The sequence below is a fragment of the Euprymna scolopes genome, chromosome 36, assembly GCF_053919585.1.
Source record: "Euprymna scolopes isolate OS-2025 chromosome 36, ASM5391958v1, whole genome shotgun sequence".
NCBI lineage: Eukaryota > Metazoa > Mollusca > Cephalopoda > Sepiida > Sepiolidae > Euprymna > Euprymna scolopes.
The window spans coordinates 97,735,690-97,760,079 of NC_136517.1; the positions used below are offsets into that span (position 1 = coordinate 97,735,690).

Below are 24,390 nucleotides of genomic sequence, written 5' to 3' on the forward strand. Positions count from 1 at the left end.
TAGACAGAGCTTCTTTGTAATGACTTCCTTTCTGTGGATCACATTACTTCTGGATTACTTCCCTGCTAATTACAACTTAGTTGTCTTCAAAATAAGTGTTTGCAAATACTTGTCATAAACTGCCTAATGAGTAAGCTTAGTTCATTACATGGATCAATTTGAGTACTCTCATACTGTTCATGTTGACATTAGTTCCCTCTCATTAACCCTTATCCTCGAGTGGCTCTTTGTATTGATAAGTGCTTTCCTAACAGTAAAACAAAAACAATCGTCATCACAAGTATTCTATCAGTTTCCTTCACTTAAATGCTTGCCTTAATGAGGATTGAAGTTTTATTGCATCCCCAGACATCAATCTGAACATTTCTGTCCCAGAATATATATATATATATATATATATACTCCTCCAAAAGTTTTTCAATTTTTAATCTCTTGCAATCACTGTATTAATTTGCTTTTAAGAATCTACACTCGTCTTAATATTATTTTAGGGATCATCTGTTATTTACTATGAAATACTGTTTCAGGCATTTGAAAAGAAAGCAGTATATTAGATCATGACTTACCAGCAGTGTTAATTAAATACCACCTCCTTTAAAAAACAAAACGTTCTGGATATCAGATCTAATCTAATTTCTATCTAATGACCACATTTACAAAATTTGGCTTTTTTGAAGCCAATCTTGGACAAGAGTATGAAAGTGACTGCTCTTTGATGTAGACTTGTTTTCGAATATCATAATAATATATTATCGTTGTAATAGTGTGAGAAAGGAATTCGTAGTTTCGACCTGCAGCAGTTTTTCACTGAAGAAAGAAGTTAGCAAAATGTTACATAAAAAAGGAACATTAGAAAGAAAGGGGGGGGGTAGAAAGGACATCGGCTGCCAAGAGATGCTGAACTGAAGGAGCAAATTAAAGATTGTCTTACAATGTGATTTTATTATTTGCATTAAACTATGTAGCACAATATTACTTTCTGAGTATTTATTAATTTATCTCATTTGTGTCAGTTCTATATTTGAAATACACCGGATACTATTTTCATAGGAATGTTAATAAACTCATCTTTGCTATCTGTTACTGATTGTTCTTTTTTTTATCTGTGACCAGTCCCCACATGCTGGACAGAGTTTTTACCAATTTTTAACTATTACTATTTGTTTACGAATGGTGACCAGGTAATTAATCAGTCTTATCACTTTTGAATATGGTTCACTCTCTGATTTCCTCTCCCTTTCTAAATAAAAACAAAATAACACCTTCCTTTTTTTCTGAGAAAATCTTTTACTAATAAATGCATACTATTAAAGTCTTTCCATATGAATACATTTGATTATATTGTCTTCATCTATTCATTTTTTTTTTCAAGTTATCTTGATTTTTTTTTTGTCATATTTTATCCACATTTTTATTATATATTAATGACCAGGGCTGTAACAACAGCATATTTTGTTTTGACTCTTGAGTATATATCTGTTAATATCATATGTTTTTATATAGACTGATGTGGTTCTCTGTTGATTGACTGTCTTACTGTGTCAGATATATACTTGAGTCAAAAGAATGAAAAGAATATTCTGTTGTCACAGCCCTGCTAATGGCCTATTAGGTCTGTATTTGGAAATTCCAACATGTGCAACGTTTTTAGAGTCCACAAAAATAATGCCTCAGGATTTTCTAGTGAAATATGATTTGGTTATGGTGCCAAACTCTTGTGAATAAGCCAGGCACCTTTTAGATGCATTTTTTTTAAAAGTAATTCCTTTCACCAACAATAATAACAATATTTACCTGTAATATCAGCAGTAATACTTATTTCTGCTGTTCATCGACAATACGAGGGGGTCACTCATAGCATTAGCAGTAATCCTTATTTTGTCTCTTCACTGACAACACAAGAGAGAAACAACACCCACGGACAAGGTGGCATCCAAAACAAAACTAACACTCAAGCAAAAAAATCAAGGAGTTCGTACTTCCATGCCTGCACTGTTTCCTTGCAGCGGGTGCTTGCTAATCATGGCTACTTATCCCCCAGTCTCTCTGCACCATCACCATGTCTGGTCTGCATGAAGACTTCCTTGTTGGCTGTAGCTATTCATTACAGAAAGATAATTTATTACGCCGCCCTCCCCCTTATTGGTTACATATGTGCATACATGTTTTAGTGGAACCTTAATTCAGAGAGGCCACCTCATCAGACCAAAACAATCAGAGCAACAAGGATCAGCTTTTACATATAAAGTGAACTTGTGATTGTAGGGAGGAGATAACTTGTATTTTACTTATTCAAGTAGTAGTAATTTGAGGGGAATGAACTCAGATTTATTTCGATATTTTGTTATGTGATAAATCTTTGTTTGAAAGCAGCCTGCTGCTATGGCTGCTGCTTTCAAACAAACGTGTTATGGCTGCTACTGCTTTCAAGCAAACATGCACAAATATTTATAAAATTCTCTTTGTAATGTCATAATAAAACTTTCCTTCTTTTTCGCCCTCTTTCTTGCTTCCATTCTCTATTATTTTTCTTTATATATGCATACGTTGTTTCCCTTTTTTTTTTTTCAAATGTGCCGTGACCTTGTGATATTACTAAGATCCCAGCATCTTCAGCCGCAATGTCAGGTTGCACTGCAAGACGTGCTATTCTGATCTATTATGGATTTTGTTAGTCGATCCACTGAGCAGCTGTCTTCAGATGAAGGGAACTGGAGTCGTTGTCTTTGGGAAATATTTCCAACATAAATAGGATTATTGTGCTCCACTTTTTTTTCCACATGACAAATCAAGAAAATAAAAAAAATGAAATATCCCCCCTCCTTTTTCTGCCTACCTACTCAAAAAAAAAAAAAATGTGTTAGGGTAGGAAAAGTGCTTTGATTTATTGATAATCTGTGCTGTTCACAGACTGGATCGAAGTGCTATTTTCCAGCTAATCAGAATGTTTCTTGGCATTAGTTTTTTTTTTGTGAGTGGGGAATCTTAAAAAATAAAATAAAACGCAAGCTCTCTCCTCCTGCAATCACAAAAATAGTCATGAGTTGTCGTCCCCATGCTATCACTACTACTTGAATAAATAAAACATGAGTTTTGCCCCTTTGCAGATTAAATTGAATCACTTCTATTTTTTTCCTAATCGGAGTGCTTCTTGGCATTTTTTTTTTTTTTTTTTTGAGAAGGGGCTTTTAAAAAAATATTGAAACAAAAACATGACTTTTATCCACAAAAATAATTACCACTTAAATAAGTAAAGCACAAGTTGCCTACCCTGAAATTACTACTATTTGAATAAACATGAGTTGTCTTCCATGCAATGACTACTACTTGAATAAGTGAAACAAAGTTATCTCCCCGCCCCTTAGTATTCTGAATAATGTAAATGTCCATGAATCCTTTTGTTGAATTTTCAGAGAAAGCAAATCTGTGGTATTTTTGACGTTTGTGAAAAAAATGTTCGTTTTGCCAATTTGGAGGGCACTTTTCAATCCTTCCTACGAGAAAAACTGAGTTTTCTTGGGAACATAGAGTTCATTGGGATGGTTATTTTGAAAAAATGGATGATGAGAAAAAAGAAGAATAAGGACAATAGTCCAAAGAAGAAAAGAAAATGAAAAAAAAAATCCCAATGTAATTAAGGAAGGTATTCAGCTAATAAAATCTTATAATGAAACCTTATGGAACTCTCCTAATGTTAGAGTAAAAAGAAAAGACAATCGTTTTATTTTACTTTTATGTATTCAAATAAACTCTGAAGGTAAGACCATGTTGAAAGAATGGATGAAAGTGTTTGGGCTATATATAGAACAGTTGAATTAACATGGTCAATACACATGGAAAAGATCAGAGGGAGTAATAAAGAGAATGAACTTGCAGGAAAGAGGGCTAAATAAAAAACTGTCTATAGGTAAATTAGTTTTGAAATCAATTTTTAAAAGCTGTTTAAAACATGGCAGCATATAAAACAGACATTAGAATGTAATGATGAAAGAATATATGAGCTATTGGATTAGTGGATATAGTGCAATGGTAGCAGAATTAGTTAGCAAGGATAGGCTAAGGAAAACATAGGATGAAATGATTAGGATGGACTTGAGTGAAATATTACTAACGACTTGATCAGAGATAGTTTAGTTTGGAACTCAATTAGTAAAAGCTGTCCAACACATGGCTAGATGTAAAACGATCATCATCATCATCATCATCATCATCATCATCATCATCATTTTTCACCCCTACATCTGATGCTATCAGATCAGACTCTCTGAAGATACCGGATTCTTGAGCTAAAATGAACCAAACACTGATGTTATTGTTTTTTTGTTTGTTTGTTTGTTTTGTTTTCTTTCCCTTTGTAAAACTCGTGCTTTGCAAAGCCAAAAACAAAAAACATTTTACTCTACAAAACAACTAAACCAAACACCATGAATAAATATTTGAAGATTTTAAGAACTTGCAGCAACTTTTACCAAAATGACTGGATAAATAACCCAAAAAGGGTTGATATGCTGTAAAAAAAAAAAAAAAAAAAAAAAAATCAAACCAAATTACCCTATGTAAACAAGTGGGTCTGCTAAGAAAACCATATAATGAAACACAGTGTAATTTTACTAATGTCCGAGTTTTATACGAAAGCAAATCGTTGTATCATACTTGTATTTTATTTATAAATATCTTTTGTGTAGCATAGCTTATCCAGAATAGGGTCAGGTGCCTTTGTTTAGCTGTCAATATATATTTCACATCATGTTAACTATTCAGTGATCAACATTGCCATGGTCTTCTAACCTGATGGTGGCTTTGTAATTTTGTAGATTTGATATTTTTCAGAAATTGTCATTAGTTCAGTGCCACCTGCTGCTGAAAGTAGGCAGTTTTTAATTCCAGAACTTTCTCCAAATCCATTTTCAATTTTTATGTTTCCAAGTAAGATTTTGTTCTATTTTCTTTTCAGTTTGAACTGAATTCACTCGTCTGTGTGTTCTAACCAACAAATAATTCTTTCATCCGTATTTTCAAATAAAATTCATTCATGAATTGGCGCTTTTCTTTGAATTAGCAATTGTGACTCATCGCCCTGACCCATCGGGAATTTCACTAAACGACTTAAGAAACTAATGTTATTTTGTTTATAATCAACTTAAAATTAGAATTGGCATTTATTCAATCTATATACTATTACTAATAATTTTTTCTATCTTTCTCTCCACACACACACACACACACACACACACACACACACACACACATATGTATATGTTTTTGTTCCTCTCACTTTGTCGACTTTCTGTATTGCTCTTGGCTTTACCAATCTCTCATATATATAACACAATTTATTCTGGAATATACCAGTATTCATTGCTTTGGATTTTACAACTGGTCCTGTATCCTTATTCATTCAACCATGGAATATCCTTTTCACATTATCATTTTAAATCTAATTTTCAATTTATGTCTAATAAGCAAAATTTATAATTACCCAGATAGATATTTTGCTAATAGCATTTCCTCTGATGAGATGAGCCATTCACTGAAAATCCATATACAGTGGAACCCCGGTATATGTCATTAAAAATTAGTAACAAAATACAGTACAGTATATAATACACATATATAATCAAATAACAACACCGTAAGGCAGGGCAAATACCGTAACAATGGTCCAGAAAAACATTGTATCCCACATCGTAACCTGAAAAAAACATATCCTAAGACCACTGTATCCCAGGGTTCTAGTGTGTGTGTAATAGAATATATATATAATCGTTGTATAGTTTGGGTTCCTAGATGTGGATCCACTGAAACCCCTGTTTATTAAAGAGTGCTGGATGGAGGACAGGGGAGGTATATATGAATAAAATAAATATGTATTAGATACGTTTGAAGCCAAAACAACGCATTATTACAAACTAAACAGATATTTATTTTGTTTGAAATTCATATTGGAATTTATAAATATATTTCGCAGTAAAACTTCATCTTCGGTATGTCTTTCTTTTTTATTTTCTTTTTTTTTTTGCCATGTTGTTGAAGCATAGAATCAGTAGAAGTCCGTTTGTTGTTTCTACTCTAGTCTTTTCAAATGTCGGAACAGTGCGTTGGTCATACGGAATTCACGTTAGAATTTGTGTTCCTTGAATAGAAGCGCTGGTGGAGTTTGAATAAAATAAATATGTATTAGATAAGTTTGAAGCCAAAACAACGCATTATTACAAAATAAACAGATATTTATTTTGTTTGAAATTTATATTGAAATTTATAAATACATTTCGAAGTAAAACTTCATCTTCACTATGTCTTTCTTTCTTTCTTTTTTTTGCCATGTTGTTGTTGGAGCATAGAATCAGTTGAAGTCCATTTGTTGTTTCTGTGGTAGTCTTTTCAAATGTGACCAACGCACCGTTCCAACGACTACCGCAAAAAAGACAAATGGACTTTTACTGATTCTATGCTCCAACAACATGGCAAAAAAAATAAAAAAGAAAGACATACTGAAGATGAAGTTTTACTTCAAAATATATTTATAAATTTAAAAATAAATATCTGTTTATTTTGTAATAATGCCCTGTTTTGGCTTCAAATGTATTTAATATATATTTATTTTATTCAAACTCCACCGGCGCTAAGGTATATAGTATGTTTAGTATACAAGCATTATTGGTTACATCTGTGCATACATGTTTCAGTAGAACCCCAATTCAGAGAGACCAACTAATCAAACCAGAAAAAGGAGCAACATTAAAACCAAAGTTAACATTCATTTATTTTATATATAAAAATATATTGTAAATGTAACTTAAACTCTGGAAAAGGAGAGGTATAGTTTGTGAGGATGGATAGGTGGGGTTAGGGAGTGGAGATGTGGGAAAGAGCTGACTAGGGAAGAAAAAAGGGAGTAGGGGAAAGGGAAAATACATTCCAGGCTAGCTAAAGCATCTAAGTGGGAGGAATTTTTTATGGTTATATTTTAGTTAAAGGACGTAAATATCCTTACCTTGATCTAAAGTGGTCATTCTGTATCACAAGGTTGTTGTTTTTTTTATCATCAAGGCCACCCTTCATTGCGACTTTTCTGTTTATTCCATGTGTGTTAATACATTTCATCCGACCCATTATTTTTTTTACTTTACAAATAAACTTAATTTATTCTTTTATAACATGTGTCCATATAATCAAATCAACATATATTACTTTTACATGATTTAAATATAGTTGGTATCATAGAAGTTGCATTTTTCATATAAACATGCACATAGTAATTAAAAGCTTAAAACGCACGTATAGACACAAATATAAACATTTACACACATGCATGTATAGGGTCCTACATCTATACAGACTTTATCAATAGTTATTTTCTTTGAATCTAATTTGGGTTTAATGATAATCATTTGAGAGGCTCATAATTTATTCTAGGAATCTATAAATTTATGAACAGGTCTTTATTTTTTATTCAACCCTTCCTGAATACTAAACTATATAATATATTCATTTTATAAATTTCCAACTTCCCCCATAAAGATGAATTTACTCTGACTGTATACATAATAATAACGTCACTGGAAAGTAGAGGCCATTTCAAGCTAAAAGAAGAAAAGAATAACAAGTCGATAACTGGGCTTGTTGTATAAAAAAAAAACAAGAAAAAAAAACAGGATAATTATTCATTGTAAATTACAAAACTGATTATTCATGAGTTTCTGACTTAAGATGCAAATGTTGATGGACTGGCAGCTTCTATTAGTAAAGTCGGGGTGGTCAACCCTAAATCTAGGGGCTTGTCTCTTCATGGTGTGGGTTCAGTTGCTTGGAACAGAGTCAAGGGTTTTTTCTCTGAATAGTGTGGGTACTTCAGCAGTCAGGCAGAGTGTGTCCTCGAGACTATTTTTGCCTTTTATTATATTGAGAATCAGGTTGATCTGACCCTGCCTCCCGTTCCACACAATTTCATTTCACAATTCTCAGTAAATCAATTACAAGTAATTTTTTTTAAATTCTCTAGCTTTGAAAATTTTCCTTTTCTTCTTCCTCAAATTTGTATCTCTAACTGCCACTCTCAACAGGAGGGTCCCATTGCCTTCACCCTCCATTAAGTCTACTTTTCACCATTACTCACATAGGATGGTCCCTCCTCTTCTTGCTTCATTTGCATAATCAAGGGTTTTCCCAAATGCCATTTCGTATAAGTAAAATGTTAAATAAATTGGTTATCTTTTTGGATCCACTATTTTGTTTTTCTTATTCAAAGAAACTTATAACATCTGACCTGTATTTTGGCTGACCCCCAAACAATTTGACCATTCCAAGAAATTAGTTTAACTGTTTTTTTCTTAACAAGGGTGGCATCGAGATGAAACTTGTCAAATTGCTAAAAGGCACCATTTTTGAATATTTTGGAAACATTTTTATAATTCAACATACCAACTTTTTCAGCTCGCATGTTTTTAATGGTTGTTGGTGTCATCCCAATTATCATGGAAGAAAACAGATTTCTTCTTTACCAATTCATCATGTCATAATTTTTTTTAATTGCATTTTCACTCCAAACAAGGCACAGTGCCATTTTGATGTAGCGGATAATATCTGGGACATAATGTGTAGGGATACTATGTATGCTGAGCAGCAAGATGTGTTTACATTACACTTGAACTTCTGCATGTCAGTACTGTCGGGGGAACAGGAACTCAGAGTGGAATTCAAAAGTCTAGCAGTCATAAGGAAGAAACTATTAAAGTAGAAGGGTTTCTTACATCTAGGGATTTTTACTGTGTAGGGGTGGGATTTTGCTGCTTGTAGGGTTTGTTGGGGTATTTACGTTGCGGTAATTCCATCAAAAATCATCCAGAAAAAAACATCTTTGAGACCCTTACCTCTCAGATTTTTTCCAAACTTTCACCATATGTTGGTATCATAAAAACTAGGGAATCCTGAAAATTTGAGCTTTTAACTCTAAGCAGTTCCGAAAATATCACAATTTTGGTATTTTACGTATATCGTGTCGAGGCGCAAATTTGTGAAATTATGAATTACGTTTTGGGGCATAAATCAATTTTTAGACTAGGTAAAACCTTAAAAATTTGCATGGACCATGTTTTCCACAAAAGGAATCCAAAAATCATGTTTAAAACCGCTGAAAATGAACTTTTTCGGAGTTATTGAACTTTTAAGCCGAGAATTGGATATTGGTCTAAAGCGACCCAAAAAAACATGTGGCACTATTGGAAATTGATTTTTTTTTGTTCCTAGACATTCTTGATAGTCTGAACTTAAATTCCTCAAAAAAAAGGTGTTTGGTTTTTTCCTCATTAGCTCACAATCGAACCTCAAAGATGGGCAGTTTTACGGGCCTCACTTCCAGACAGCAGTGTACAAGAGTCACTTGACTTCACCATAAACAGGAAATCCTGGATTTTATTTTTACTTCCTATTCATTTAAGAAGTTGTATTGCTGCTTTCTGGTATTTCTTTAAGTTGGCTGAAACTATTTTTTTTGTTTGTTTTTTTTTATGCAAAGATGCAAGTAGTAGGTAAAGCCAAATAACTGAATAGCTCACAATCGAACCTCAAAAATTGGCCAATCACAGTGGACAATCCCAAATAATAAACTTGCATGTGGTGAGGATACAATGTGTTGGTAGCATTTATGAACTCCTAAAAATTCTCACAGTCCCCTGTGATTAACCCATTTTTTTTAGGTTTAATCACTCTTGAGATGGCGCAATATTTAGAAGCCAAAAAGTACACAGTTACGCCAGGGTTCATGCTTTGCCGAGAATGTGACAAATCCTACCAATATCTCATCAATGAAAGTTCCTCTGACACAAGCTTCTCAGGTGGTGATGTAGTTCAGTTTCAAAATGATTTTAATGAAGACGCTTCAGCTGATGAACCATTTGAAATGTACAAAACACCAAGAAAACAGCTCAGCACTTGTCTAGAAATAGTTGGTGTCTCTCCAGTGAACCTTCATAGTGTGGCCCAACATAGTCGTGTGAGCAGTGCCAAACAGAAACTCAAGAAAGTGATGAACACATACAAATTCGTCCTGGCAGAAGCCTACGATGTTGAAGGGGATATGCTCAATAATCTGATTCTGATTTTGAGAAAAATGATGTCCAGTGGAAGGCTGCAGAGTTGGATCGACTGCATGATTTGATATGAGAAAAACTGAAAACGGCTATGTACCCTTAGAAGATCCAAATATTGACTCTGGTACCAGACAAGTGGTCATGTGAATTTGCTGCTCAACAATTTGGAGTGAGTGAGTACCTAATTTGGACAACCCGGAATCTGAAAAAGGTTGGTGGCATTATAGCAACACCTCTTGAACAGTTCCTGGATGATGAACTGTCACACCTGGATATGGAATCCGAATTCCACTACTGTCAATGGCAGACAACTGATCAAGCTGCCCTGTTGACACTTACAACATATGGGGATTCTTGTGGAGAAGATTAATGAAATGATTCGACACTCATACCTCACCAAAGCCCAAGCACGTTATGTGAAGGCAAAAAAAGAAAATTTGGGAAAAATGAGGTCATGGTATTGGGGGATTTTGCTGAAAATTATCAGTTTCTCATGCAGGATGAGATACAAAGTTTTCATTGGAGTAAAGAGTACTGCACACTTCACTCCCTTGTAATATACTACAAAGATGAAGTGGGAGTTCTACAGCATCACTCACTATGTTTTATCTCTGACGACAATACACATGATACTTGCTTTGTTCTCAATAATGACAGATTTCATTAAACAACATCTCACTGGTATCAACAAAATCTATGTTTCGGATGGTTGTGGTGACAATATAAGAACTTTAAAAACTTTCTTAATCTGTCCTTCCACAAAGATTATTACGGTATCGACGCTGAGTGGATATTTTTTGCAACCAGCCATGGGAAATCCCCTTGTGATGGGATTGATGGTGCCGTTAAATGGCATGCAGCAAAGCGAAGCTTGCAGAGACCATTGAACAACCAGATTCTAACTTACAAAGCAGTACTGGAAGTGTGCCAAGCTGAAATGAAGTCCATTGTGTTCTTTGAAATCGACAAAGAAGACATGGTTGAAGTAAGGGATAGAATGGAGAAGAGGTTTATCGATGAGAAAACGGTACCCGGAACGAGAAGTAGTCATCATTTTGTTCCACAATCAGGATGCAAGATTGGACACAAACTCTGTAGTGAGGACAATTCATTTGTTGACATTCACAACTTTAAAATCCCCACTAATGTTGACATTGGGGATGTTGCTCCTTCGATGTACATAACGTGTGTACAACTCATTCTGGTGGGTTGGATTGGTGCGGAAAGTAAACCCCAATGAAGGTAATGTTGATGTTCAGTTCATGCCCCCCCCATGGTCCACGTAAAACTTTCAACTGGCCTCACAGTGCTGACCTGTGTCCTGTTCATTTCAAAAACATCATTTGTAGCATCCACGTACCTAAAATAAACTCAAGTAAAAGGAGCTTTACTATTTTTGACGAGGATTATGATAAAACCGTGACAGCATTTGTTGCCTTACACTCATATAAGATGTTGTGTTGTGCTGATAGTTTTTTACTTTAATGTACTATCGTGCCAAAAAATCAAAACTCACCCAGCATAGGAATCATTTCTTAGTATCCATACCCACCGCATTGATTACCAGAAAAATGGGCTTTTGTTCTTTCTTCACTAGTTCACAATTAAACCTAAAAAATGGGTTAATCACAGGGGGCCGTGAGAATTTTTAGGGGTTCATAAATGCTACAAACACATTGTATCCTTACCACATGCAGTTTATTATTTGGGATTGTCCACTGTGATTGGCCAATTTTTGAGGTTCGATTGTGAGGTATCCGGTTACTTGGCTTTACCTGCTATTTGCATCCTTGCATCAAACAAAAAAACAAACAAAATAGTTTCATCCAACTTTAAGAAACACCAGAAAGCAGCAATACAACTTCTTAAATGAACAGGAAGTAAAAATAAAACTCATGATTTCCTGTTTATGGTGAAGCCAAGTGACTCCTTGTACACTGCTCTGTCTGGAAGTGAGGCCCGTAAAACAGCCCATCTTTGAGGTTCGATTGTGAGCTAACGAGGAAAGAACCGAACACCTTTTTTTTGAGGAATTTAAATTCAGACTATCAAGAATGTCTAGGAACAACAAAAAAAATTCAATTTCCAATAGTGCCTCCTTTTTTTGGGGGGGGGGCCTTAGACCAATACCCAATTCCGGAACAACTTAGAGTTAAAAGCTCAAATTTTCAGGATTCCCTAGTTTTTATGATACCAACATATGATGAAAGTTTGGAAAAAATCTGAGAGGTAAGGGTGTCATGATCTGGATGATTTGAAATGGAATTACCCGTTGAGGGGGTACAAGGGCTTGTAGTTCGTCAGAGCACCTACCATTAAAGTACTTGTAAGGCAGAGGGATGCAACATTTCATCGATGGGACAGAGGTTGAAGCCTAGCTGATAGTGTGAGACCCATTAGGTTGGCAACTCTTTTAAACCCTGTCTAAGAGAGAACGACTAGTAGCATGTGCATCAGCACAAATATGACAACAATACTCCACACATGAGCGAATGATGGCCTTGTAAAGGTACAGGATAGTCTCAGGTGTAAGTAATTTTTGAGTACGGTAGAGAGAGCTCACCTTTTTTTGCAGTAGCCTTGGCAATGCACTCAATGTATCTGTTCCAACGCATGTTCCCTGTGAGCGTTAAGCCGAGGAGTTTGGAAGAAGTACTTTCAGGCAATGTATCATTAGCCATGACTATTAGTGGTTGAGAAGATTTCTTTTAGTTATTAAAGGAAAGGAGCTTAGTCTTAGCAGGCAGCATTAAATGTGACCATCCATTTTTGTCCTCATTCTGCCACAGACCGGACGTTTTTCTCTAGGGTTTCTGCCATTGCCTTGGATACGTGTTTATTTCTTTTCCCCTCATATCTACTATAGATCGTAGTGTCGTCAGCAAATGTACCCATCCTAGATACAATATTGTGTGTGGATTAAATCAATGTAACAACCTTTCTTAGCAATGCTCTTTCTTTCCATTATCATCATCGTCATTATTGTTACATCCAACGACGCTGTCACAATATAACATCTCTCACATTTATCTATAAACCAAAAAAAAAAAAAAAGAATTCACTGAAAATATTTATCTGAAACCAGTTCATCTCCAAAGTGGAAAATTGTCACCCTTTAATATACTCTCTAAAACTGGTGACTTCCTCAAATTGGGAATCTCCAAATATAGATGACGATGTGCGAACTGTTTGTTTAACGTTTAAAATGTTACCCTTGTAGGAAATAATGACAGACTACTTTGATACCACAACGCATCTCCTCAGCGATCACCCAATTTAACGTCATGTTCATTATGAAGTTTAAATCTTGATAAAAATAAAAACTTTATTCTCGTGTAGGAGAGTAGAACGTGAACCTTGCATTTAGTTTCGGTCGCCGGTTAGCGCTTGCTTCCTTGTTTTTAGTCTTCATATCCCATGAACGATGTGTCTGACAAAGAGGGAAGAATTGCTGTTTCTGGATCAGAATCTGTCTATCTAAGACTTCTCATTGGCTAGTTTTTTTTATTATTATTATTTAGCTCCTACATTAAGTGACTTCATGCCTTGTTTGGAGCGATTTTCACGAGAAAAGTAAATAGGGATTATCAAAATAAACATTTTGTTTATATACTATTCTTGAAGAAATATATATTTATTTTAAACGAATGGATGCCTCACAAGTTTGAAAAAATGTAATTACAGTATTTTATAGATTTATGCAAATGTGATGTCTAGAAGGGGTTTTGGAACAATTACAGAAACATTCAGTTTTTCTTTCTTTCTGTTCGAGTCTTCTTTTCTTTGATTTCTTCATTCCTCTTTTTGAACTTCTCTCTTTTATTATCTTTCTATTTTCTCTTTTAGTCTTTTACTTTTCTTTTCCTTCTTCCCTATCTTCGTTATTCTCTTTCAAATTCCCTGTATATTCTTTGTCCTTTTCTTTTCTTTCTTTGAATTTTTGCACGCCTATTTTCTTACTTTTATCTTTGTGTCTCCTTTCTTTTCTCCTTTATTTACTATTTCAATTTTTTTGTTGCATCTCCTCCCCTCATATCCCCCTTTTCTATCAATCAGGATTTGAGCTGAAATCTCAGTTCGCCATAACAAAATACCGACTCTTTCTCTGCCTTTGAAAAAGAACGCGCTAATCGCTATATGGTAATTGGGCTGCCTAGAGCACCTGCTGCTGTGACGATGTCTGCTAGCTGCACCAGAATGTACTCTTTGTTGACTCGATGGATATTGGATCGGTAGTGACAGGGAAAGAAAGAGAAATCTGAATAGAGAGAGAGAGAGAGAGAGAGAGAGAGAGAGAGAGAGAGAGAGAGAGAGAGAGAGAGAGAGAGAGAGAGAGAGAGAGAGAGAGATGGATACATAGCGACAGAGAAAGACGGAGACTGATGGATGCAGATAATGAGAGAGAGAAAGGTGGATGAATATATATTTAAAGAGAGAAAGATGGATGAATGCAAAAAGAGAGAATTCATATAAATATGAATTCAACGGATAACATAGGAGATTTAAAAATAGTAAGAAAAAATATATCATCTAAACATATACAATAATAAAATATGTAATACTAAAAATAAAACATTAATTACATAATTAAAATAAAAGTAAAAGTAAAAAACAACATAGATATCTAATAATGAAAATAAATAATACAAATAATAGTAACATTAATAATACAAAATGATAGAACATAATATATTAATAATAGGGCTATGACAACAGCATATTCTTTTCATTGTTTTTACTCTCGAGTGTATATACGACACGGTTAGACACAATCAACCGAGGATCACATCACTCTACATAAAACCATATAAAATATCAATGGATATATACATGAGAATCAATACAAGGGAAAGAATATGCTGTTGTCATAGGCCTAATAATAAAATAGTAAAAATAACAAAAATAAACAGAATAATGATATGTAATAAAATAATGATAACAATATTAATAAAAATAATAATATAAAGTAATAATAATAAAAATATAATAATAGTAAAATGTCTAATATTACAAAAATATAACAAACATATCTAACAAAAACAATTACAAGAAATTATAACAACAAATTAAAATAATAATAAAAAAAACGATATACGTAATATATACATATGTATGTGTATTTGAATTGTGCGTATTTGGGCCGCATATTTTGATTTAAAAAAACCTTATTAAAGAGGACAGAAAGCGTCTGTTTACTTAAACCTTTTAATTTATTTTTCTTTTTTTTTTTTTTTATTGTTGGAGTCGAAATTGTTGATATAGGTCCCATAAGTATTACTCAGTGTTTTCACCGGTTCGGACCGGCATCCTCAGTGAGGGTAAGTAGAACATGTGAAAGAGACGGACAGTGGAAAGTTTTAGTAGTAGCAGATAGGTGTTTGCGGCTGCTAGATCCGGTATGTGGCATGAGCGAGCCAGTTGCTGGAGTCAGTAACTGAGATTGTGTGAGTAGATGGGATGTTACGAAAATTATATTAAAATGTTTTCGCTTATATTAAAGCCAACTCTGTTGATTGTGGGTTTAAGCATTTTTATATATATGCTTTGTAGTATTTTCAGATTTTAACGTTTGTTTAATGGTGTATTATGTCTGTTTTAGGCTTACATGTATACGTATGTATAAATATGTATGCATATATATCTACTATTATATAAAAAGAACTTTGTGTGCGAGTTAGTTCCCTATAGATTCGAAAACATCTGGGCTGATTTTTATGAAATTTCACACAAAGGTACTTTATATGCCTGGCAGTGCTCTTAGGTTTTGTATCGGAATGTTTTCAATAAGTATCGAGTTCATTTGAGAAGTTTTATTGCCGCACAAGCTGAACGGTCTGATATATAAAATCATCTATAAGTTCTTTGATATGATAGAGACACATTCAATATGTTTCTGTTTAAAGCACAATTGCATCATGATACTTGACTTTTTCATTTTAAACTTAAATTCCAACCATTATCACTGCACAAGCAGTAAGGCCAGGCATATAAAATCAACAGTAGGTTCTTTGATATGACAGGGGCATGTCCGAAATGAATGTTTCTGTTTAGAGCACTATTGAAGCTTGATATTTGACTTTTGCATTTTAAACTTTAATGCAAGCCATTATATATCTTTACAATGATATAAATGCAACTTTGTGTGTGAGTTCGTTCCCTAGAGACTCTGAAACGGCTGAACAGATTTTCTTTAAAATTTACAGAACTTCAGTGTATAAGTCTGGGAGTGATCTTAAGTTTTGTCTCCTAATACCCCCCAATAATTACCGATAATCAAAACCGTTATTTTAATTCATTTATCTTTGGTAAAACTATTTTTTCCATATCGTCGCTTAGCAACAATGTTTGCTTGACATGGTCTGTAGATTCAAACTCCGCACATAAATTTCTGAATTTTTTTTTTTGTTAACTGGAAAGAAGTTTATATAAAATTTATAAAAGAAACAGTAAGTTCTCTCGAGTGCAATTTAGAATAACATATTTTGGATTAAGTTATTGCACGGAGGCATGTGACACTCCTCCCCGGCAATTTCACGGATTTCGATGTCAATAAAAATATAGGAGTATGAAATATTCGTTGATCATTCAATCCCAAATCCCAAGCAATGTCGGGCCTCCCTGGCAATAAAAAATAATTTTATAAAATCAACAGTAGATTCTGTACAGTGCAATGTAGACTACAGTGTATTGTAGACTAAAAATCACTGTTGGGAGACATGTGAAGCATCTTTTTGGTGCACCACGATGGGTTCCAAACTAGAACAAGCAATCAATCGATTTGATTGAAAAAGAGGTAATTTTACCGACAATAATTTGGGAGTGTGAAACCTTCGTTGGTTATCATTCAATCTCTGACAATGTTCCTAATTTTTTTTGTTTGTTTAAACACTACTGTTTGAATATATGGTTAAGTGGCAGTATTAGTCATTTAGAACTGCTTTAAAGCTTCACCTCTTGCTCATTTTTCGACCAAGTTTCAAACAATCATTACAGTTTATAGATCACCTTCTCAGCTATATTGTGAAAAAAAAAAAATTCAATTTCCATTCAGTAAAATAAGTTTTGATGAATTTAGTGGTGTTCAAAACTGTAAAAGAAAAAAATAAGGAGGTAAGCGACGTTTTTTATAACTGGTTTCGAAAGTAACCATGTTGCTTCAGCGACTAGTGTTGCTACTAATTCACCGCTGTCATGAAAAGAGATGTAGCAAGTGAAACAGACAGAATGAAAGGTAGATAATTGGAGGGATTTTATTGAAAACCTACGAGTGCCATACATTGTTATTACATATGTGTATAATGTTATATTTATGGGGGCAAAAACAAGACTGAAATTAAACAAAGAACAAGTGAATTTATTGGAAGCCTGGAAAAATCATGAATTACAATAGAAACATGCGAACATGAAAACTAATATGGTTAAGCTGAAATATGGAAAAGTAAAGGGCAAGGTATTCTAGTAAAAAAATATAAATTTATAACTTAAAATATTGCAGCATTAATTTTTTTTAAAAATTCAATTTAACATTATAGAATCAATTTTTAATGCTGCAATATTTTAAGTTATAAATTTATTATATTTTTTACTAGAATATCTTGTCCTTTTCTTTTCCAGTTTTAGCAACTAGTCCTTTACTTCTCCAGCTGGCATTTTTCTATTGTAATATATATATATATATATATATATATATATATATATATATATATCACAAGCACTTTCGTTTCTATCTATCTTCAGGTAACAAAATACAGTTGAACAAACAGCTGGAAAAAAGAAAAGATTAAAAAATAATCAGTAATGTTCTATATGAAGTCATTAATTTTGTTGTTTTTAAATTGTAAACGTCCTTTTCAAATTACACCGGTTTGTTGTTTTGACGTTTAACTTTCACATTTATAATGAAAAACCAGATTGTATTTATTTCAAAAATTTATAATGAAAAACCAGATTGTATTTATTTCAAAAATCAAAGTATTTTTTAATCCCACAAATTTATTTTTTTATTTAGCGAAATTTAGTTGTTTTTTTTTTGTTTTTTCGTCGTTGCAGTGAAAGTTGACAATGTCACTCGGACTGTAGTTGTGGAAGATGAATTTGAGGTAAGTGTATTAAACCCGTAATTTCCTCTTCACATCATTTTATGCGAGTGACACAAGGCACACGATGCCAAATGGAGTAATTCTACAACAAGTAAATAAGAAATTATATATATATATATATATATAATAGCACGCTGCCCAGCATTGTTCGATTATAAAATAAACTTTAATATTTTAATCCATGCAGATTTCATATTTATTATAGGGCCAACTGATTATTATATTGTACCTAATATATAGTGATGATTTCAAAATTAAAAAAGTATAACTCAGATGCCATAAGCTAGAACTAAAACCAAAATATTTAGTTAACTCAGACAGTAATGAATAAGACTAGAACACTACAGATGGATTAAAAAACTTTAAAAATTAACCGATTTCATTATATCATATGAAGATTCTATTGGCATTAGTTCCCTGATATTTTTCTAGTTAGTTCTTTCCAGAAAGATATCGGTTACTTACAGTAGGGACCACATGAAGGTAAGTGAAATTGATTTTGTTGAACGAATTGGATTCAAACTTGAGACAACCAGGTTGTCAGTCCATGTTGTTAACCACTTGACCACGGTCACTTCACATTTAAAGGAAATTTAAAAAGATAGACTTGGAGAAATGCTATGGAAAGTAAAAACTTAAAAGTGAATGTGACCATGACCAAAGTGTTGATCAGTGATTGTAGTGTTGGAAATCTCCAAAGAAGGGGAAACTTCCCATGCTCAGTTTGTGGCAAGAATTATTTATTTTTCAACTCAAAAAGTTTAAGAGCTTTAAAAGACAGGAGTGGTACCATTAAAACTAGCAACTTTTTGGCCTCAGAATTTATTTTTCTACATACCACCATTCTCAAAGCACGTTCATGACGGGTTGATTTCTTAGAGTCTCACACTGTCAATATATGCAACAGAAAGATTAAATTTTCTGTATCACTTCAGCCTGAGAAAGGAAAAGAGAATAAAAAAAAAGAGAGTTGGACACTCACATAAACTCTATTAAAATAATTACATAACATCTCTGCACCATAACCTCTCACTGTTTTTTTTTTTTTGTTTTGTTTTTTTTTTGAAATACTGATCTACATTAATGAACTGACTGTCTTGGTCTATGCCAGAGACCCAATTCATCTCTGACCTTACAGCAAGAAAGAGACTGACACTATCCCTCCCCCCATTAAGTAGGCTATTTGTCCTAGAATAGAATGGAATCACATGAACCCGATAGAGAAAGTGATAGACAGCAACAACTTGTAATTGAGTTGGCAAGTAAACTGCTTAGAGTATTTCCATTCACAGTTTCAACTGTCTTCTACCAGTTTTACTCCTTAAATATACAGGAGTAGTAGTCACATGTTAAAACATTATCTATTGAAGATGCTATAACTTGCGTAGAATTTCAAGTGGCATACAATCTCAACATAGAATATGATGACGACAATTTCATTGGGATTTTTATTGTTTCAGGACTGTACAGTGGATGAACTTCGTGAAGAATTACCCGATTCTCAGCCACGCTACATTGTGCTCAGCTATGTGTACAACCATGATGATGGACGCACATCCTATCCTCTCATTTTCATCTTTGTCAGTCCACAAGGTAAGACGTTTTCTTTTATTTTTATAAAAAGCATGTGTTACCTACTGAGCAGCAGATGTGCTCACAGGGGAAGATAACTCATGCTTGACTTATTCACGTAGTACTGATAGCAGGAGGACACAACTCATTGTTTTAATTTAATTTTTTCAATAAAGTGAAGATAAGAGGAACACTTTGTTTTTGGACAAAGAGTCACCACTTACTAAGGTCTAAGGGATACGGATGTATGAGATAATGTAGTGATTATTTGTGGTGAAAATTGAATAAAATTTGATTATTTAAGGGAACGGCGCAACAAGAACTCGTTTACATAAGACATGGAGACAATCATGTTGGAGTCGGCTGGAAAGCAGCCTAAAGAAAGTCTTACCAGTCAAAAACAGAATGTCATACGTGTTCATTTGTCAGGGCTTCTCTTTACAACTGTAGACTTTTATGTGAAAAACTAATTAGCATATGTGGAAACCAATTAAGATAAATGAAAAGATGGATGGAAAGCAAATAGTTAGTTTTTACAGAGCAGAGAAGAGCAACTCTAATCTCAAAGTTTACTTTATATTGATAATAAAGTTTTACTTCTTATAGTTTAAATAAATGGAGTATATGAAGTAATTTGATATTAAATGGCACAGTAGTGTAGGTGTGACAAGTTACAGAAACAAGCGACCAAGGGTGGAGTGTGCAACGCTCAAACTCCAAACCCGACCGATAGAAAACGAAAGGCAACATATGCTCAAATTCGACCATGTGTTAATTTGCATATGTCGAATTTGAGCATATAAAAAGCCGGTATTTCTTTGATTGGAGGGAATATTTTTGGCTCATTCAGTCATTTTGTGTGTCAGTGGGGAAAAGGACAATTTTTTTTTTTTATAGTATCGTTAACTTGAATGTCAGCGAGAGAAAAGAACGGATTTGTTTTTGTGCATAAAACGGTATTTGGCAGTTTAAACTTTAAATTTCAATACTTCAGTAGGTTAACATAATTCCCCCACTGGAAATGAATTTTTTTAGATGAGGATTGATAATTCGTATTATTCAAACTACTGTTCTCATCATATGTGCTATTTTTATTCAGATTACTGTTCTTATGAGTTTGACAGGAAGATTCCCGGGCTCTACAAGATACGCATTAAGAAAGTCAGAGATTACATCGACTGAAATTCTGTAAAAATGATACTCAGATCTGAATATTAGTAAAATTAATTCAAATAATACTAATAAATCAAAATTGTGAAGTCTGCGAAAAAAAAAAAAAATAGAAATGATTCAGAAAGTTTTTATATTGAATTACCTCCCTTGCTTTTGATTACTTCCCTTGATGTAAAGTCATTTCCTTGCTTAGAAGTTACCTCCCTTGCGTATGTCTACTTTTCTTGATTTAATTTCCAGAATCACCGCGCTTACATTTGTGAGTTGGATCGTTGTAGCAGTGCAGCACCGTAAAATAAGCCTGATTACTGAAAAATTACGTCTTGCCTGCGGCACACCAAGCAAGATCTGTCGAACAGTCAGTCTGTCGATAATGAGAGCTTTTTACAAATGTATTAGAAACCTTATGAATTGTATTGAAAAAAAAAGGAAGAAAAATAAGGAAGACTTTATACTGAAACTGAACTTATTCAATATTAATTGAAAAAAACAAACAAACAAAATCAAGAATTGAAATTGAAAAGCTGTGTTGTTTGTGTGGTAAAAATAAAATGTTTCGTTGTTTCATGGATTTTAAAGACTAACATTCGTTCATTATTTACTGTAAAAATTCCATTTAAAGAAAGAAAAGAAACTGATTTATACTGAAACGGAAATTTAATATATAGGAGATGGGGTGCGAGTCAGTGTTCACCAATTCATAATCGGGATCTATCAATTTTTAAGATCAAGATACAAGTGCGGGAATCTCTAGAAGTTGAAAGTAGAATATCACTGGGACTGTTAAAGGTAAATTTAATGAGATCTCCAATTTACAGAAGGCTTCCACCAAATCACATCCACACCCATATAAAATAAAAAGATGTGAATAACTTTGGAAAAATGACATCTGATACAGAACTTGAGATCGCTGTATGAGGATGAAATAACATTTATTTACATGTTTAAGAAACAGTAATTCAAATCATTCCAACGTTAAGGTTTTTGCAACAAATGTTCATTAGACAGTCTTTGCTAATAAGTATCTCGTAGATTTAGGCAAGCCCGTTCTACAGCAGATGTCCTAACTGCAATCTTCAAACTTATACATACCATACACTGGACAAAGTAGGGGAGGGTAGGGCAGTAGCCCTAGATATATCTAAGGCTTTTGGCACGATAGGAAAATCAGACTATACAATATCACTAGACGAAGACTTAACATAATTAAATCCTTAAATAAGAGAAGAATTCAAGTTGTCCTCAACGAACATACATCTAAACAATATGATATAAATGTGGGTGTACCTCAGCTTGGACAACGAACATACATCTAAACAATGATATAAATGTGGGTGTACCTCAGCTTGGACCTTTATTATTTCTAATATTCATATATGACTTCCCTGATAAAATTGTCTCTGAGATGGGTATATTTGCTAATGACACCACACTCTATAACAGATATGAGGGGAAGACGAATGAACGCGTATCTAAGGCAATGGAAGAAGCACTAGAGGAAGACCTCCAATCTGTAGTAGAATAGGAACAAAAATGGATGGTCACATTCAATACTGCTAAGACTAAGCTTGTTTCCTTTAATAATTACAAAAAACCTTCTCAACCACCTATAGCTATGGCTAATGATAGATTATCTGAAAGTACTTCTTTCAAACTCCCCAGCTTAACATTCACAGGGAACAAGTTGGAACAGATACATCAAGAGTATTGCCAAGTCTGCTGGGAAGAAGGTGGGCTCTCTCTACCGTGCTAGAAAGTTACTTACGCCTGAAAGTATTCTGTACCACTACAAGACCACTATTGAGTATTGTCACATTTGGGTTGGTGCATCTGCTACCAGTCTTACTCCTAGACAGGATTCAAGAGTCACCAACCCAATAGATCCTGAACTGTCATCTAAGCTACAACTTCTGTCCCATTGACAAAATGTTGCATCCCTCTGCCTGTTTTACAAGTATTTTAATGGTGGATGCTCTGACAAACAACTAGCCCTTGTACTACCTCAATTTAAATACCCCCAACAAACAGCAAAGTCCCACCCCTACACAGTAGAGATCCCAAGATGTAAGAAAGCCTCCAACTCTAATATTTTCTTCCCCAGAACTACTAGACTTTAGAATTTCCTTCTGGTTTTCTGCTTCTCCAACTGTACTAACATGCATAAGTTCAATTATAATGTGAACAGACATCTTGCTACTCAACTCCTTACATAGTATCCCTGCAACTTATGTCCCTGATAGTAGCCCCCTACATTAAAATGGCGCTGTGCCTTGTTTGGGGTGAAAATGTAATAAAATAAAATAAAAAAAATAATAAAAAGGCATAAAGTTTATGATTACTGATTTTCATGAACAGATTTTCATGAGCAGATGGGCAAATTACAATGTTGTGTCTTTGCGCGTTCTGATATCCATGGACATTGGAATGGTGATTGCTATGAAAATGTCTCTGCTGAAGATTTGTTCTGGCCATCTGTAGTTGGATGCTACAAATATAAATAAAACAAAACCTATGTATGTAAAGTTGTGTATGTTTGAACCAGGAGGCAAGCAAATGCAGCAATAACTCCTTTATGAATTTAGAGACTAAATAAACAAATTAAAATCAAACGATAAATAAGTTTTTTCAAATGAAATCAAGGTTTGAGTTGTAAGCCATCTTAGTTTTAGAAGAGAAATGTTGTTCCAAACAAAATGGCTGTATCAGTCTAGAGAAGCTTTGGATTGTAAAAGCTTGCAGTCAAAGATTTTCCAGTAGGTAGCCAATCTGAAGAAGTCATGAAACGAAGAGCAAAGTTCCTTTTCGTATGAAGACAAAAATGTATGTATTGGGATTCTAAAATATCCAGTATATTTTATGGAGTGATTCTGGTTTTTGATTGGTCGGTAGGATAGCATAGTTCCATTTGATTGATCAGTTCCTATCACCCTTGTCTAGCAATATAACCTTCCAAGTTTTTGTAATCATGAACTCAATTGTACCAAAAATATTGCAACTTCCTCTTTTTTTTTTTTTTTTAAGCATAATGGGAAAGTCCTTTCAGTTTTAATTGTGCTTAAAAAAACATATAAATTAAAAATAAAAATAGGAAAGTCATTTTAATTTTGTTCAAATTAAAAGAAAGTATGTATGCAGAAAATAAATAAAAGTAAAAAGAAATCAATTTATTTTATACTAGCTTTTCAGCCTGGCGTTGCCCGGATGTTTATGTTGAGCAAAAAAAAAAAAAAAATTGTAGTAGGAAGGCAGGCTCGAACCCGTACTGTGAAAGATGAAAAAAACGTGACATCTTTGTTGTTACGACCATTGCCAAACCGGAAGTGACGTAGGTGGAAATAAAGGCTAGACAATCGAAAAGAGGTGATTACTTTCGAAAATATCGGCAAAAAAAGCGACCCCCTCCTTGTAGAAAAGTGCCCAGTTGAGGGTGAAGAAATTAATGTTTTTAGCCAATTTTT

At 33.8% G+C, this 24,390-nt stretch overlaps 1 protein-coding gene across 1 annotated transcript in view; it reads left to right on the forward strand.

Moving 5' to 3' along the window:
- Positions 1–24,390, forward strand: part of LOC145260698 (glia maturation factor beta-like) — a 173,708-nt gene that overhangs the window by 129,996 nt on the left and 19,322 nt on the right. The window contains exons 3-4 of the mRNA XM_080119098.1: positions 18,138–18,187; positions 19,648–19,780. Of these exons, the coding sequence (XP_079975224.1) occupies positions 18,138–18,187; positions 19,648–19,780 (183 nt within the window). The remainder of the gene's footprint in view (positions 1–18,137; positions 18,188–19,647; positions 19,781–24,390) is intronic.